Source organism: Onychostoma macrolepis, chromosome 15 (genome assembly GCF_012432095.1).
Source record: "Onychostoma macrolepis isolate SWU-2019 chromosome 15, ASM1243209v1, whole genome shotgun sequence".
Classification (NCBI taxonomy): domain Eukaryota; kingdom Metazoa; phylum Chordata; class Actinopteri; order Cypriniformes; family Cyprinidae; genus Onychostoma; species Onychostoma macrolepis.
In genome coordinates this window covers 8148937-8165233 of record NC_081169.1, presented here as the reverse complement: position 1 = coordinate 8165233, position 16297 = coordinate 8148937, and the positions used below count along the sequence as shown (strand labels likewise).

The 16297-nt window shown below is 34.3% G+C and overlaps 1 protein-coding gene across 1 annotated transcript in view; it reads right to left on the bottom strand.

Moving 5' to 3' along the window:
- The window catches only part of tenm4 (teneurin transmembrane protein 4), a 231648-nt gene that overhangs the window by 164379 nt on the left and 50972 nt on the right, over positions 1 to 16297 (bottom strand). Inside the window, 2 exon segments of the mRNA XM_058744934.1 lie at positions 1967 to 2239; positions 5833 to 6118. Of these exon segments, the coding sequence (XP_058600917.1) occupies positions 1967 to 2239; positions 5833 to 6055 (496 nt within the window). The 5' untranslated portion in view covers positions 6056 to 6118.

The following is a 16297-nucleotide window of genomic DNA, read 5'->3' as shown; positions in this document are numbered from 1 at the left end:
GGTCCAGACAACAAAAACCGTTGCCAGGTGGTCAAAAGAGCCCAATTGTCAATGATACTCTGGTCTCTAGATATGGGAATTTATTTATTTTTTGTCCACTTTATCATCTTCCAAACAAAATATGAATATCAAATTGCGTAGAAAAGTAAAAGCAAGCGTCTCCTCAAACCATATGATTTGAGATATCTTTCATGAAAGGGAAAAGCTATGTGACGAAATGTAATACTGACTAAGAGTAATAGCAACAGGAATTCCTGTAAAATAAAATAAAATAAAATAAAAATAGTTAGCAAATATTTAAAATACACATACACACACAAAAGAAGACATCTGCTACAAGTATAATGACTTTCTATTAAAACACTGGCGAAATACTGAATTTTTTTCTTTTCTTTTTTTCAAATTCCTCTGAAGTCTGCTAATCAGAACAACTCAAAGGCCATTCATGAAATATCACTTAACTGCAGTTTTTCAAAAGGTTAATTGTGTTATTCAACTTAAAGAGATGTGTATCCTGGTTTAATAAATGTTTAAATCCCTAGCACATGAAATAAACAGCTAACATTTGCATTCCCAATAGGAAGCTCTTACTTTATAACAGACTCAATATTTCATGCTGAGATTTCCCATATATTCCTGCAGTTCTCGGAGCGGTTCCTCTAGCGTAATCAGGCCCTGCTCTTGACAAGTTTTACTGTGACACTGTCTCAGTACAATGTGACCTTCTATGCAAGCAAAGACACTCATTGGGCCCTTGGGGACCATTTGGTAGCACTGAGCTTGAGGAGGATGGATCCAGGATGGCTGCCTGCTCTGTTTGGGCCACTAATCTCATCAGAAAGCATCTGACCTCTACTAGCTGCGCCGTATAGACATGCCTTGGAGATTATTACTGAAAAATGCAAAATACATGAATTTTATTGCAGTTACGTATGGATAATTCATCACTGAACTACATTACTTCAGCGAAGAACTGGTTATTATGTTAATTATCATAAACAGTTTATGAAAATAAAAAAATACATACATAAAAAATAAATGAGTGTTACAATTCGCTATGTTTATGTTATTTTTTATTTATTTATTTTAATTTTTTTTTTTTTTTTTTTTAATCGGACTCTGTGCTGAAGAATGTGGTAAAAGCACTGTAAAACATGGTTTCTTATATCTTATTGCTTACTGTAAGAGACAGGACCATAGTTTGGCACTGGCCAATCAAAATGAAGCAAGAACTTTCATGCATCATACTATAATCACTATTAATAATAAATTAATCTCTATTCACAGCAGAAATATTGGGTTTAATCCATCTGTAAATATAATGGAGTATGGAATCAAATCCAAATTTGTATAAGAAAGGTCACCAGATAATGAAAAGAAAAATATTAGAAGTGTCAAAGACATGGCCTAACAAAAAGTGCATACGCTTCGATATGAAGGTTTGTTTTATTTATTTATTTATTTTTATTTTTTTACTTTGAATCTGGCAATTTATCTTTAAGAGTCATTTAATCTAAAAATCTAAATTTAAATGAAATAAAGAAAGAAAGAAAGAAAGAAAGAAAGAAAGAAAGAAAGAAAAATCATTTATAATAGTGGTTTTGCTTTTAATACTGATATTGTTTTGAGCTGAATATGAAGGGATGGAAAGATACCATCACTCTTAAAGTTCTGTATAGCACTTAGAGGTTAGTGGTAAACAGAAAACACAGAACTCGAATTATCATAGTACTACATTGCTTATTTCCATAAATCAGCATTCATGAGATTTTTTTTTTTCAACAACCGAACTAAAACGTCACAAAATCCGTCTCTCCAAACCACACTTGATTTCCATATAAAAGGGGCATCACACATTCAATCTGATCTGACGTGGTGCTAAACTGGAGATGTCCCTTTGTGCCTGGTGTCGTAATGTTGCTCTGAGCCGAACTGTGAAGACAGTGTACAGACATTTTTAACTCACCGTTTTCTGTATTTTCATGCTCGGTGTCAGTAAGGGTGAGGTTGGAGTTGGCTCTGCTGGAAAGGCAGGAGCTGCGGCCGGATTTGGTGTTGCTACGGCCCCAGAGTCGGACGGCATGCTCAGGGGACATGATGCCATCCGTTTCTGTGTCAGCGTCTGATCCCACGCTCACCGAGTAGTCGCGGTGGGGAAGGCCCATTTCTGTCCTATATGCTGCCATATGAGGCGGCACGGGATCTCCAAAAGCCATGTCTCTGAGAGAGAAGTCCGTCCCTGATACAACACACAAGGACACAATGAGAGAAAATACAATCTGTGTTATGCATACAAGAACAGACTGCAACAGTAGGGGTCTGGAAGAAAAATCATATTCATTTTCTCCATCTCATTTCATTTATTTATTGTTTTATTTTTTTTATTTTTTTAAACAATAATGCAAAAACCTTTCTAGAAAAAAAAAAAAACTATAATAAGCTCCGAGATTGCCAAGCGATGATAGAAATTCTTAATAATAATAATAATAATAATAAACAAGTATTGTTTTTAGTTATGATTATTATTAATAATATTAAAAAGACAATATAAACAGTATGTACAATATTAACTAAGAATTATTTCACACATTATTGCACACACACAATTATTTATTTATTTTTATTTATATGGAATGTAAGTGATATATGTATGTGATTTTTACTTTGACTCTTTAGAGTCTGAAGTCTAATGTTAGCATCCTGATACACACCATTGTGTAACAAACATATATTTTAGTGACAGATTTTTTTAAAATTAATTATATATAGAGATTATATATAGAGAAATCCACTCAAACAGGAATTTCAAAAAAAAATTCCACGCATAAATTACCTAACAGGTTCAAGTTGGTTATGTGAATTTTCGGCACTGTAACCTTTAGAGTATTTTTGAGGGCAGCATGAAGCTGAAAATATACATTTTTAGATTTTTTTTTATGTGTATGCTAGGTTGTACGTAAAACGCATGTGAAGTAAAATTCATTATCAGCATAGTATATGCGAAGACAGATTTTTCTAACCATGCACCTACATTTTTTTGCACTAATCAGTTGGTCCATTTTGCTACGTTTCTGGGTCTGGGAACATTGGAGTTGCATTGCTGTCTATGCAGAGTCAGAGAGCTCTCAGATTTTATCAAAAATATCTTAATTTGTGTTCTGAAGATGAATAAAGGTGTTACGGGTTTGGAATGACATGAGGGTGATTAATTAATGACAGAATTTTAATTTACACCTTTTAACTGCAATCTCAGAAATAAAGGTACAAAAGCTGTTAGCTATAGCTATTAGGTTCAAATATGTACACTTTAAGTACTAATATGTACCTTTAAGGTACCAAAATGGACCCTTTAGGTACAAACATGTACTTTTTGAAAAGGTACCGCCCCAGTGACAGCTTTTGTACCTTTATTTCTGAGAGTGTGTGTCACCTATCATTAAGAACAGCCTTTGTGCTAAATTGTGAACCTATGACACCTTAAAACACTGTCTAGGTAGGCAGCTCACTAGGTTTTGAAACGCATTACTATTTATTATAACAGAACATCTTTAACAGAGCACCTGCTCTCATACAGTATATGACTCCAAACTGACAAAGAATATGCAATATATGAAACTAGCCAACATTTAATCAACTTGGAAAGCCTAACGAGAACTTTATATTCAAAATGGAGCACTCAAACCCACTTGAGTGTGCAAAACCTCAGTAAGCATCACATTCAGAGTGTGCATCGTATCTGGTGAAGGCCAAAGGTACGAGAAAGAGAAAGCCGTTTAGATGAAGCTAACGGCAAATTATAGATTTATGCCTGAGAGCGAGCGCAATAATAGTTAGTGTGGCTGAGAGCAACAATGCATTTAGTATTCATGGAGGGGAAGTGGATATTTTTTCAGGTCACCATCAACTGGACACATTAGAAGGTCATAAAAGACATCAGCGAATCAGCATTCAAGGCACCCCCCTCTCATTAAAGTCCCAGCACGCTAATGGCAAAGCTACAACACCACATTCAGCTTTCCTTTTATCTCTCCGGTTTTAGATACTGCTTTTTCAGAACGGCTGGAATATATTAGCGACAGATCAAATCGTCACTGGCAGTCTCTCTTAATTGCTCGAATGCAATCAGTCTCTCGAGTGTATCTGAAAGATGTGCTGCGGATCTCGAGTCTGCGAGATGATCTTCCCCCAAAGCGTATGATAGTTTGTCTCATGTTAACAAGTACATGTAATAGATATGTGCTTTAATATGAAGTAGGCAAGTATAATGATCAAGGGTGCAGCGTTCCACACTTCAAAAGAAACTAATAAGCACACAGGTCATGTATCAGGGATGATTATGATTTAATTGCATTCTTGCCATCAAAAGTTTTAATACACTTCATTTAGGAGAAGCATCATGCTGAAAAATCTTTCATATTTTCTTGGTTTATTTTATAATCTCACTTTTTACACTTTATTTTTTTTTAAGCAGCAGTCAAATAATGTGCAATATTAGGCACTCACGACCCAAATTTAAGCTCTAATGCCAAATATCTGTTTGTCAAGACACGGATCTTAAATCCAGACAAAAGAGTGTTGTTCGCTTCACTTTTTACTCTAGGGATGCAAACTCATCAGGGGTGGAAAAATGTGATTCGAGTCCCCTAGGGTGGTCCGGAGGCAAAATTGAAAAATATCAGCTTTAATGTCAATTTATAGTCAATTTTAGAACATGAATGTGTATGTATGTGTGTGTGTGTGTGTGTGTGTGTCGGGGGGGTTTGTTTGAAAAAAAAAAAATCTCAGTCTACATTTGCACTGTTGTTTTTATGGAACCTATTAAATATGACTACACATAAATAATAATAATAATTATTATTATTATTATTATTATTATTAAATTATTACGTATCAAAATACAAATGCCCAGCTCTCCACCCAAATTTAAAAGCTGCTGTTGGTTAATGAAGATTTGACGAAAGAACTCGCAGCTCGATTGGACTCTTGTCGTGTCAGAAAGTGATAAGACTTTCAGTTTTATGGATGGCACAATCTTTGATTTTACTTTGTCACTGTATATGGTAATATATAGTAATAATACTATTGTATAATAAAATCTGGAAAAAGTACAAATAAATAATCAAATTAATTCGTATTATTTAATAATAATAATAATTCATGTAAATGTTTTATATTATACCACATAAAATAATAAATATAATTGTTTTAAATATATTATTAAATTAATATTGAGTTATAGTATTTTTACCACCATTAATAATAATAATAATAATAATAATAATAATAATATGGTACTTTTTGGGAATTTGAAGGCCCCTGGTTTCCAATAATCGTTGTATGTAAAAGAGCAGCATGGACATAATTACGCATTAGTGTTTCTCAGAAAAACATAACAGCATTTAGTTTGGAATGACATGAGGGTTAGTCTTTTCATGCATAGAATGGATTTTGTGTCTGTCTGCTGTATAACAGATATGAAAAATGCAGGCTGCTGGCCGAAGGTAAATTCTGTGGAGACATGCAGCAATCAGAAATGCATTATTCTTTAATAGGCAAATTATAATGTCATCAATAACGGTTCACTTCTGCAAATTAGGCCAGATTGCTTTCATAGCAAATGCAAACCATACTGAAGTCCATGCAAAACCGTAACCCACACAGACTTGAGCGCAGTTCTACCCAAGTCTGAAAAAACACCAACTAAAATCAGTAAATTCTTCAATTCGAATTGCATTCGGAGCACTAGTGTCACAGAAATTACACATTACTGTTTTAAAATGCACTTGTGGTTTTATCAATAAGATCTGACATGTGAAATCTTGTCCTACTCACCTTGCCTGCTGAACTCATCAGCTTCATGGTGCACCACGTCTTTGACCCGGCTGCCATAGGCCAATCTGGAGTCCTGGTCAAAAGCTTTGAGGGTCTCGCTGGAGCTGTAGGACTTGGGGTTGAGCTTGCCATCCTCGCTGTCAGCTGAGGAGCTGGTGTAACGGCGCTCCGTGTCCCGCCTGGAGGTCAGGGAGCGGTAGGGTCTGCGTTCTTTCACTTCCATGGCAACCTTGTCTCTTTTCTCAACATCAAAGGGAGGAAAGAAGCCAGTTCAGTCTGTATGATTCTGCAAGAAGACACAGATTACAGACAAAGATTAAGACATGGTTAGCATGAATTTTCGTAATTGTTTTTTTAAGCTAAGTTAACCCTACAATTAAAACTTAAACATCACTACAAAAGTTTGGAATTTGTCATTTTTGAAAATAACTATTCAATGTTAGTGTATTTTAAAATATTATTTGTTCCTGTGATGAAAAGCTGAATTTTCTGCATCATTCCTCCAGTCTTCAGTGTCACATGATCCTTCAGAAATCATTCAAATATGCTGATTTGATGCTCAAGAATTTAATTATTTATTTATATATTTTTTTTGTGAACAGTTGTGCAGCATAATACTTTCGTAGAAACTTGTAGAGACTTTTTTCAATATTCTTTGATAAATAAAAAGCTCTTACTGTCACTTTTGATCAGTTTAATGCAATCCTGCTGAATGACAGTGTATCCAGAATATTTTCTTAAATAATATAACTCACTGAATAAAATTATAATAAAATAAATTACAACGTAAAAATACAAAACAGCACTTGGTATTCACATTTAATCGTATCTCTTTATAGCATTTTATGCCCCAGATATTTATGTGTGCCACTCAGTACAACATGCGGCTGAATGCTTTTATTTATTTATTTTTTGTGACAAGACCCTAAAGGACTATAGTTTAAAAAAAGAAGATTTCTGGACAATCCTCTAAAATAGTTCTCCCACCCGGCGTTAGCACTGCAGCATCTCGAAAAACAGGATCCATTTTGATCAAATACAGCACAACAAATCTTGTGGCGGTAAACTTTATGACTCAAATCCCCTCCCTCTGTTTTTAACATGCCTCTGAGATAAATGTTGCACTTACAGCAGATTTTTAAGTGGCAGGTGTCCTTCTGTTTGGTCTGCGGTTTATACGCCCAATGCAACAATATACCCCTATGACTCCTTTCAAGAATACCAAAGTGCAGCAACCAAGACTGATAAAAGTGTTACTAAAAATGTAAGTTCGGTCATCATTATGTTCCAAACATGCATGACTTTCTTGGAGCACAACAGAAGACGTTTGGCAGAATGTCCAAGCTCTTTTCCATATTTATAGTCTGCTTTAGTTTTGTCCCCCTTATATTTAAAGCTCCGTATATGACTTCTGAAAATTGGAATACAGTGCACTGAGGCTATTTTTTTTCATTGTGTATTTTTAGTAGCTAAACAATAAGAATCATCATTTTTTTTCAGCTGTATGGAAAAGAGCAGCTTGGACATTCTGCAAAATATCTCCTTTTGCATTTTATGGAACGGAGAAATTCACAGGTGAGTCAATTTTCATTTTTCATTGCGCTAGTCCTTTAACACACAAAGAAAATGAATCCACATCATCGTCTGCCTCATTACTATTCCAGCCTCATCCTAAAATCCTCATTACAAAGCAAACAGCATTGTGAGAAACATTAGACCGTCACAATGCAAGCTTGTACGCAATAATGCATGCATCTCTGTAACTAAATGACACTTTGTAGCACAGTGTAAAAACAAAATGGCCTCGTGGAGAGAAATATATTGGTGTAGGCGCACCGTGCCACTGCAGGATCACGCGACCTGACATCAATTTATAGGTCCCCTGATTTTCCACAGACAGGATATCGCACAGAACTGTAGCAGTGGAAGAGGTCTTAAACATGTCGACGTGGATTTATGAAGTTGATTAGAGGTTGGGTCATTGTTTCCTCTCAGGCTCACTTAAGATAGTGAGGTTCCTCTGCTTGATTCATTTCATTTCCTGGACTTCAGCTCAGATCCACATCAAGTGTTTCTGACAATACAAGGTTTACTATCTGTAATGGATTAAAGTCTTCAGACATTTTAGACCAGCTTTTCATTCATCCACTGCATCTGCTGATGGAGCGTGCAATGTTGTGTTAAAATAGAATAAACAATAAAAAAAATAATCTTTCAGAAACTGTCACATTTCACGGGTCACATTTCACCTCAAAATGAAAAGAATATATATACTTTGAGCAAAAAAAAAATGCTATTTTCTGTATTGTGACATTATTGTTATGAATATTGTCTTGACAAGTAAAAAAAAAAAAACTCATTTTGAAGTATGAAGAAAAAGAATGATATATGGCTTAAACTGTAAAATGTATTTGTAAAATAGAACTCTAAGTACTTTCCATGGTACTTTGTTGTATTAAACGTATAGTACGAGTATAGATCATGTTATAATGGTGAATTGAATCAAATAATTCAATTTTATTTAAAAAAATATATATATTCTAAGAATTTTTTTTACCCATTACAGTAATGGCATTGAGATTACAGCAATGACAATTATATGAGATAATGTGTAATAGTAATGACAATAATGTAACAAAAAAACAAAAACTTAAACACTGTGATAGTTATAAAAAAATATGAAAAAAAAAAAAGAGGTTATATAATTCTTAAGTAAAAATGTAAGTACTCAAAGGAATTTTGATGTACTGGATTTAATTCTTATTTTCATATAAATAAAAACAATTCAATTATTTTTAAATGGTGGGCTATATGTACTATAGAATTAAAATTATTTTTCGCATTACAGTAATTGGCGTTCAATAACTGTAGTACTGCAAAACAATTAATTGCTAATAAAAATGTTATATTATTTCAGTTAATTAATACAAGTATAGATAATCCTATAATGCTGAATATAATAAAATATGTACTTTTTATTTTAATTTTGAAAAAATCTGTTATGTCTAGACAGGATGATTTACATTAGTGTAATGTAAAAAAAAAATTATCATTACAGTAATGTACATATTATGGGGAAAATGAAAATAATTGAAAAATTTCTAAACAAATAAACAAATAAATAAATATGCTAAATATTCTTGTGTAAAATATGTTTGTTTGTTTTTTTTCTTCTTCGAATTTTGAGGTTAAATATAAGCCTGGATAATGTTTTGTGAGATTGATCCGAGTCTCAGTCTCTGTCCGTCTAAAAAAACAAAACAAAAAAAAACAATCACAAGTCAACCAACACATCAAAAATAGAAGGCTTAATCATAATGGAATTTGGTTCTAGATCCTCTTAAAGCAAAAAAACCCTAACAGTATGAGTGGGACAATATGGCAGACTCACTCTCAGCATTTCCCAGCAGATAAGCTCTTTAAGACCACTGTAATATAAATGTGTGGCGCTCCTTTAATAATCCACAGTAAACTATATCTAACCCCCCTTAAACAGCCTCTTTATTGCCAAGCCCATTGTGGAGACGGGGTCACCTTTTGTATGGACTGGCAGCTGAAAAGATGGCCGTGATTAATGACTTGGAGACCTCTGCTCCAGGACCTCCGCTGTGGACAAAAACTGCTTTTCTCCTAAAGACCCGCAAGAGCACTTCAGCTGCCGGGCCGGAATCTCCAAACCATTTGCTTTTAGGTTACTAATTTTTTAGCATTTAGAAAGAGTCTTCTAGCTTATGCTAATTCATACAGAGACAAAAGAGCCTTTATGGCAGCACTTGAGAGGCTTTTGTTAAAGTGCATTGTCTTAATTTCCAAAAGCCTCGGTTCAATGAAATCGCCACGTAGTGTGGAGATTCTGCGCATATGCCGTGCTCCTGAATATCCGAGGTCTCGCGTGTACAATGGTGTACCTTTGGGGCCATGGGAACGCTTTCCATCTTTTCAGCGAAGCAACAGCCGTCACTTACGCTTTTGACAGCTGATGTCTAGTGCAAATACATATCTGTGAAAGGGAAGATGCGTTTGACTGACGGCTCTCTGTGAAGAACTTCAAGAGCAAAACTATTTTTGCTCTCTGTGTGTTTTTCTATGATAGTGTGTTAAGCTGTATGAATAATCTGGAAGAAAAAAAAAAAAGAATAAAAGTCAGAGACGTTGGCTCCTATCTAATCCCTAGAGCCTTGTGGTGGGCAAAAAAACAAGATATGACTAAAAAAAAGTTGACAAAAAGCCCAATTTCAGTCCTTGGATTTGCTGAACTGGTGCTCAGAATGTGAAAAGGACAAAATATATATATAAGAGATGAATCAGAGAACGGCATATTACTTTTTTGTTACATTTACGGTTATCTACTGTACACAGTACTGTAAAAAAAAAAAATCGACCCAGAATAATTTATTTCAAGAATAAAAAGCACAAAAACATCTATTTAAAATATAAACATTTTGTAATATATATTTTATAATTTTAATAATGTTTTTACTGTCACTTTTGATCAATTTAATGTGTCCTTTCCGAATTAAAGTATTAATCTTACTGATGGTAGTGTACATTAAATGTATCTGTTCTGATCAGATGCACACTGAAAGTGAAAATGCAGAACAATGTGGCACAACAACAGCACATAAGAACATCTTTGATGTTTAATATGCAGTTATGTGGAGCAGTAGGCGGGGCTACACATAAAGCAATCAATATTCCACCTTATTAGCCTGTGGCCCAGTTCTATGAACTCATTCATTGATCAATTTGCTTTTTTTAGAAATTTATGTACATTGTTAAAACTGCCAGTCTTATATATTGATCTTGGCAGCTTTATTTTGTAAGCAGCAATTGAACAAATAATTCGCTATTCTGAAGTATTCATGGGTTTAATGAAATGTTATTGAATTGTTTTTATCGAAAATGCACCCTCTTGTTCGGGTTTTGCTTTGTTTCCTTTGATTTCCCTTCATTTTAAACAAAGCTGCAGCAAAGCACTCTGGGGAAAGTAGCAAATAGCATATCCACAAAACAATCTGCTGTTCAGGTATCAGTTTCCTTATACATTAAATGCTATCGATCAGTCTGTATTAAAAAAATATTCTTGTATACCCCGTTTCCTGGTTTGGAGCCAAAAATGTATAAAAAGATAATGTGAAAAAAAACAACAACACGGTATGGTTTTTTTCCGATAAGGGAGTAAGGTGATATTATGACACCTCAACATATGGATCAGAAAAACAAAGCATGTTTGAACATCTGCTATGGAGGAAGTAGAGTCTTGGTTAAATGTCATTAAAGTCAACATGAAATTGCATAAAAAATTCCTTTTTCTGCTGTAATAGTTTAAACATTTTTATAAAGAAATTGCAGTGAGAGACTTGATTTTATCCATTGAGAACTGATGAATGAGTGTTAAATGTGGGCGTTTTATGCCAGACAGAAGTCAGACTTCTAATATGAGAAAGATTATGTTGGTAATATCAAGGTACTTTGATTTATGGGTGTTTCTTCAACTTTGTGAACTTTTATGTCCCAAAGGTTGGATTTTATTAAAGCTAGCAGATTTCAACTTTTTTTCTTTAACAATAAGAACACGTTAAATCTGTGAGAGAGATGTGAACAGAATATGTTTGTGCATAATTTCTAAATAATCCTATTTAATAGTGTGTATTTTGGATACATAAAATGACTAAGCAAGAGCAAAAATATTTAAAATGTCAGTCATTTCCACCACATAACACTATTAAATACAATATACCATTTGAGATGTGGTGGAAATGAGAATATTATTTAATAGTGTGTATTTATGATACATACAATTCTAGCTATGAAATTAGCCTTAACAAGAGAGTAGTCTGTAATTGTAAACTAAATACATTGACTTAGAACGGGATACACTGACTTGGACTTGGAAGAAAGAATATTTTTAGTGTATAATTTCCAAACTGTAGATTTGAAGTGATGCAAAAGTATTTAATCATATGGAATATTTAATAGTTTGCATGGAGGGATCATAAAATGCTAGTTATGAAATAAGCCTTGGCAGGATAAAGTAGTTGACGATTTTATACAAAAATGTTTAAAAATACTACAAGTCATTTGAGATGTAGTAGAAATGACACTGTTATGGAAATGTTCATAGCTTTCAAAGAACATGGTTTTATCCTGAAATGGTTTATGGCTTATTAGTAAAAAGGAAATTAATACTATGGCGTATCATTTACTTTTCTCTAAAAATTCAAATATGCACCAACTAGTATAGCAGTTTAACATTAAAGAGCCCAAGACTCAGAGTATAGAGTCCCTACAGGGAGCAGGCAGTGCGGCGCGGAGTCCCAGGCCTGCTGGGGTATTATTCGAGCTCCATGTCCCAGACTGGTGGCTTATGGAGCCCTCCTACTACGGCTGAGATGAAAGGGTGCCATCTATATGCAAATGGTTTTTGGTCTATTCTTGCTACAATTAGTGTGTGTGACAGTGTGAAAGTGAAGCTATTGAGTTCTGAACGCCAGCGTGGTCATCTATCTGTTGAACTGTTAGCGCCTTGATTTGTCAACATTCTTAATACTCGCGCAGCTCAATTGTTTTTGGTGATTAAATGACACTGCATATTATATAGAAACCTTTCAGAGCATTACGCCAATCAATATGGTTTGCTGAACCATAACACAGACACAAAAAGAACATTTCCGGACTCGTTTGGCACTGCTGGCAAACAGGATCATTTTGCTACTGATTTATGACACATGGGACAAAACAGGCTCATGAATGAATGAATGAATGAATGAAGTTTCCTTTCCTGTTTAAGAAACATTTCTTAATGTTATCAATGTTGAAAACAGTTGTACTGCTTAACATGTTTGTGAAAAGTGTGATACTTGTTTCAGGATTCTTTGATGAATTGAAAGTATTAAACATATATTTTTCAAATATATACAATTCTTTATTTTCGCTTTTAATGAATTTCATAAATATTTTTACAAAACGAACGAACGAATGAATAAATAAAAATAATACTGACCCCAGACTTTTAAAGGTCCAATTCTCGCCATTAACAAACCGTTAACTACAGCTTTTGCCTCAAATTACTCATTTGCTGCTTATTAATAGTTAGTAAGTTAGTTGTTAGGTTTAGGTATTGGGTTGGATTAGGAATGTGCAATGTGGTCATGCAGAATGTGTGTTTTTTTTCCCCGTTTTTAAAAAAGTTTGACAAGATAAGATCTTGCAGCACAAAACCCTGAAATGTGTCAAACATTGTTTATAAGTACTAATAACTTCATAAGTACTATAAACAGCCAATGCTAATGAGTAACTAGTTAATAGTGAGAATTGGTCCGTAAACTAAAGTGTAAATGTTCAAAAGTTCCATCTTTTTTTTTTTTAATTTGGGGTGGTGTCAATAAAATATCTCAAGAATTAGAGAAGAATCTATAAGGAATAGAATTATGCACACATACACAAAAGAAGATATTTTCAAGAATGTTGGTAACCAAACAGTTTCTGGTTTCTGTTGTTGTTGTTTTCCCACATACTATGCAAGTCAATGGTGTCCAGCAACTATTTGGTTACCAACATTCATAACTTGAGGGCGAGTAAATGATAACAGAAATTTCATTTTTTGGGTGAACAATCCCTTTAAAAAAAATGGTCTTCTGCGGTTTTAGTGGACTTCATCCATCACAGAGTGAGAAAGATCAGACAGAGACTACGTTTACATGCACGAATAATGCGATTATTTCCAATAATCAGAGTAAGGACTTAATCGCATTATGATGTTTACATGTCAAGAGCAAAGCTCTTCACTCCCGTTTACATGCAATTTCCATTATTCTTATTATTCGCTAAGAATTGTGGTTATTTTTTTACTGCCATTATTCACATACCCCACTATACAGCACAAATTATGGACTCAGAAAGAGCAGGTGTGTTACTGGCCGCTGTTTTAATTTATTTTCATCTAATGCAAAACACTTTTGTATGGTTGTTGTATTCCATGTTTTGGCGCCATAGAAAATGTGATGGCAATTAGTTTGCTTACGCTGCCGTCGTGTTTTACTCGCCGTTTCTGTATGAGGGTATGGAATAGAGTCTGGTGGCAGAAAGTTGTGTTTTCCCCAGAAATGCAATGCTTTCTTCCCCTCCATCGTTTCTAATCTCCATATTATTACAGGTGCGTGTCGCGTCATTCATGTTTGTCACGAGCGCATGCGCACTTTGGTCAGAGTAGCAATACTGTGATTAATGTGTTTACATGCCTGTATATTTAGATTAAAATCGGCATACGCCACCTAAGTTAATACGATTATGCTTGCTGCGATTATGAGTTTAATCGCATTATTTAGATCGAAGTATTGCATTTACATTAGGTAAAGTAAAATCATGTAAACGCACTAAGAGAGCCAGCAAGTCTGCTCACAGCTGACCCAATGGCACATGCTAACACTGCAGGGGTCAGATCGATCAAGAAATTCCACCTGGGGAAAATGAAATGAAAATAGATGCAGCATGTCCTGCTGAAATTTAAGAGGCTTATATGAAATCAACCAGTGTTACTCAGGGGGTCAATAACCACATGACAACAGTCATGAGCTAGAATTCAGAATTAATTCAGTTTCTAAAAAGAAAATGACCAAAGATCAAAAGCTTCCGGAAGAAAATTTAATTACTTACATGTTACAAAATGAGTTTGGGGCGGGACTATCTGTTTGTATAACCAATGGCAGACAGATGGAATGTTTGAAGAAACCATTTTGGGGAGAAGAAAAATATCCAATTCTAAAGTTAGTAGCACAAAATAACACATTTCACCTCAAAGGATCTTCAGAAATGTAAAGTTGGAAGAAAAACAAGTGCGAGGATGTAGGATCTTATCAAAGCTTATCTTGGAAATTCATGTATATATATATACACACACACACACATATAAATACACACACATGCATGTATATATTTCAGAAAAAAAAAATTATATATTAAATATATTTATAATATATATTATATGAATATAAATATAGACATGTAAATACATGTAAATATTTTAAAAATATATACTGTATGTGTGTGTATTTATATATACATTAAAATACACAGAACACACATATATTATGCAAACAAAAACTTTTATTTTGGATGCAATTAATCATGATTAATCATTTGACAGCACTAATAATAAGGCTAATATTATGTTGTGATTCATTGAAGTACTTCAAAATGTTCGTTTGTACATAGTGTGTGTGTGTGTATATACAGTATTAATATATATATACAGTATTAATATATATATATATATATATATATATATATATTTTTTTTTTTTTTTTTTATATAAGGTATGTGTGTGTGTGTGTGTGTGTGTGTGTGTGTGTGTGTGTGTGTGTGTGTGCGTGTGTGTGTGTGCGTGTGTGTGTAGCTCATATTTAAAAAGTGGTCACCCAGTGGTCCACCAGAGTGATTATATGTGTCTCTCCAACTTGTGTATTTTTAAACTCCAAAATATGTTTTTTGGCACTTCATTTCAGCATATGACAGCTGTTTTATCAATTCAAAGTAAACCATCTCTCAATGATGACTATTTTCAAACTAAGGCCATCAAGACCATCTCAGGGGAGTCTGGCATACAATGCAAAAAATAGCAAATAAATAAAATCCAACCGAATTGCTTTATTTAGATTATCATTAATAACACTGACCTCGTTAAGGCAAAAATAACTTTTCTGACTTCCAAATGTCTGTCTGTTTTCCCGAAAGAAAGCTGATTGGAATGAATCCCTGGAAAGAGGGTCATAATTTAGCTTTCTGTGAATTATCACAGAGTAATTCTTTGTAGTCAGTGATGCTGAAACCCAGATCTGTCAAGCAGTCAGCTAAAGGCGGTCTGCTCGCCAGGCTAAGCATTAAATACATCTAAAGTCAACTTAGTTTGAATGCTAATGTTTGTGATTGGTTCAATTTGCACGGATTATCCAACATCTTTCTTAAAATTACTGGTCTTATTGTGAACAATTCAGCACTGCACATTATTTCAAAGTACAAGAACATGCTTATCGTAGTAATCTTTCATCAAAATGTAAAACCTTGCTTTGTCTCTGAAACGACTTTCCTTTTCTGATGACATCATCAAGGCCTCTATCACAGAGGCCACGCCCAGCTAGCTATCCATTCATTTCAATGGATGAAATCAAGTCTCTTCCAACACCACCTTCTTGTGATGTATTCTTGAGTGCAACAGACTACTGAACATTATGTAAATAAAACAGGTTGTGAATGCTGTTTCATGCACTGTCAGTATAACAACATGTATATAAATAACCAAGGCTGAATTCCCCAGCCAGCATCCTGAATGACACATGATTGCACTAAAATCTGAACCATGTGAGCAAATATCATCCCCCCCCGACACTCGACAGGATTCGGTCTGATTTAAGGTGGGGATAAAACATCAAATCTCTACGCGGCTTACCCCAACCACTGGGCGACAATT